Source organism: Etheostoma cragini, chromosome 15 (assembly GCF_013103735.1).
Source record: "Etheostoma cragini isolate CJK2018 chromosome 15, CSU_Ecrag_1.0, whole genome shotgun sequence".
NCBI lineage: Eukaryota > Metazoa > Chordata > Actinopteri > Perciformes > Percidae > Etheostoma > Etheostoma cragini.
In genome coordinates, this window is record NC_048421.1 from 1,383,189 (window position 1) to 1,385,277 (window position 2,089).

At 45.9% G+C, this 2,089-nt stretch overlaps 1 protein-coding gene across 1 annotated transcript in view; it reads left to right on the plus strand.

Moving 5' to 3' along the window:
- Positions 1 to 1,178, plus strand: part of LOC117958118 (mucolipin-1-like) — a 10,327-nt gene extending 9,149 nt beyond the window's left edge. Inside the window, exons 7-8 of the mRNA XM_034894379.1 lie at positions 94 to 327; positions 1,020 to 1,178. Of these exons, the coding sequence (XP_034750270.1) occupies positions 94 to 327; positions 1,020 to 1,154 (369 nt within the window). The 3' untranslated portion in view covers positions 1,155 to 1,178. The remainder of the gene's footprint in view (positions 1 to 93; positions 328 to 1,019) is intronic.
- Positions 1,179 to 2,089: the final 911 nt, after the last annotated feature.

The following is a 2,089-nucleotide window of genomic DNA, read 5'->3' on the forward strand; positions in this document are numbered from 1 at the left end:
GTGCATGCGCGTGTGCGTGTGTGTGTGTGCATGCGCGTGTGCGTGTGTGTGTGTTTTTGTGTGTGTGTGCGTGCGTGCATGCGCGTGTGCGTGTGTGTGTGTGTGCCTGTCTGTCTCCAGTTCCGGACCCTGTCCATGGTGTCAGAGTGCCTGTTTTCTCTGATCAACGGGGACGACATGTTTGTGACGTTCGCTGAGATGCAGCGCAGCGGCACGCTGGTCTGGGTCTTCAGCCAGGTCTACCTGTACACCTTCATCTCCCTCTTCATCTACATGGTGTCGTCCCTCTTCATCGCCCTCATCACCGGAGCCTACGACACCATCACGGTACTGACTCCATGACCTCACGCTCTCGTTTTCTTTGCTGTCATCAGTTCAAATTATATTCAGATATTCAGATTCATACAGTAGTGTGTACAAAATAATGGATGAAGGTCTGAGAGGTGAAGCTGAAGCTCCTTGAAGCTGCGTTCTCTGTAACGTCCAGCAGGGGGCGATGTTTCTATAGAAGTCTACGAGACAATGAGCCGACTTCTCACTTGATTTATTACCTCAGGAAACATTCTCATGATGAGTTGATGGTCTCAATCGCTAGTTTCAAGTCTTCTGCATATGTTATCTCAATTGTATGAAATTGAGATAAAGACAATGTTTCTTAATAGATTATGAAGTAAAATTTTATCACAGAATTGTTTTTAGAACCCCAAATAAGTCCCGGGTCAGTTTGACTCGAGAGGGTCCAGAAGAGAAGACAACACCGGGGTTAAGTTTACATTACTATCACTTTTTCCAACATCTTTGTCACTTTTTCAACATTGTGGGTAAATGTGAACGTCCTGTCCTTATACAGCGCTTTCCTAGTCTTAACGGCTCCTCAAAGCGTTTTTTTGGGTGCTTTATTTGATGTTTTTGCCAAAGTTTTTGATGTCTTTTTATTTAGCCGACCCATTTTTTTTGTCCCAAAAAGACCCGAGGACAACATGAGGGTTAAAGGTCTTGTGTGTGTTTTCTCACTACAGGCTCGGACTCAGGAGCAAGCCCGCGTCACCGACCTGCACGCGTTCATCGCGGCGTGCACGGACACGCCGAGCTCCGGCAAGTTCCGAGGGCCCGAGGGACCGTCGTCGTGCTCCTTCCTCTGCTGCGACTGGTAAAGAGGACCCACAATGCAATGGGAGGAAAGGGGGCCGTAAAATCATGCTTCTAGTTGAATCAACGCCGCGGGAACGTACGTAACAGGGGGGTGTTTCCACTATGGACCGAGAGGGAGGGAGGGGGCGGAGCTTATTATTTTATTTTATTTTATTTATGAGTCTCAGTGATTGGCTCCTATCTATTTTAAGCAATAAAGAAAGTCAGACACCTTCTTATACATAGTTTAGTAACATACTACTCTTTCTGGCCTACATTCAGTATGGTCAAGTAACCTATTTCCCGGAATCTGGATCACCTTCGTTTCCATAAATATAAATACAGTATGTAGAGATGCAGGAAATGGGATTCAAGTCAAAAACATTTTGCAGGCAGAGGACCCCCAAACCCCCCCCACACACACACTTCTTAAACCAAAGTTACACTCATGCCTACGTAGGTACGTGGAGATACCAACGCTTGACGTGCACCTCTCTCAGAAATGTAACTAATTAGGCTTGTTTCCCCATAGAAAACAGTTTCTCTCTCTATGTGCTCGCTCCAAGGATAAACGCTGTCATTCTCTCACTTGCTCTACCACACACTCACCACGCGCACACAAACACACACACACACACACACACACACACACACACACACACAGTCGTGTCTGGCTATCTTTGTGAGGACCAGTCATTAACATAATGCATTCACTAGCCCCTAACCCTAACCTTAACCATCAAACCTAAATGCCTAACCTTAACCCTCACCCTAACCCTAACCTTAACCATCAAACCTAAATGCCTAACCTTAACCCTCACCCTAACCATAACCTTAACCATCAAACCTAAATGCCTAACCTTAACCCTCACCTTAACCTTAACCTTAACCATCAAACCTAAATGCTTAACCTTAACCCTCACCCTAACCCTAACCTTAACCATCAAACCTAAATGCC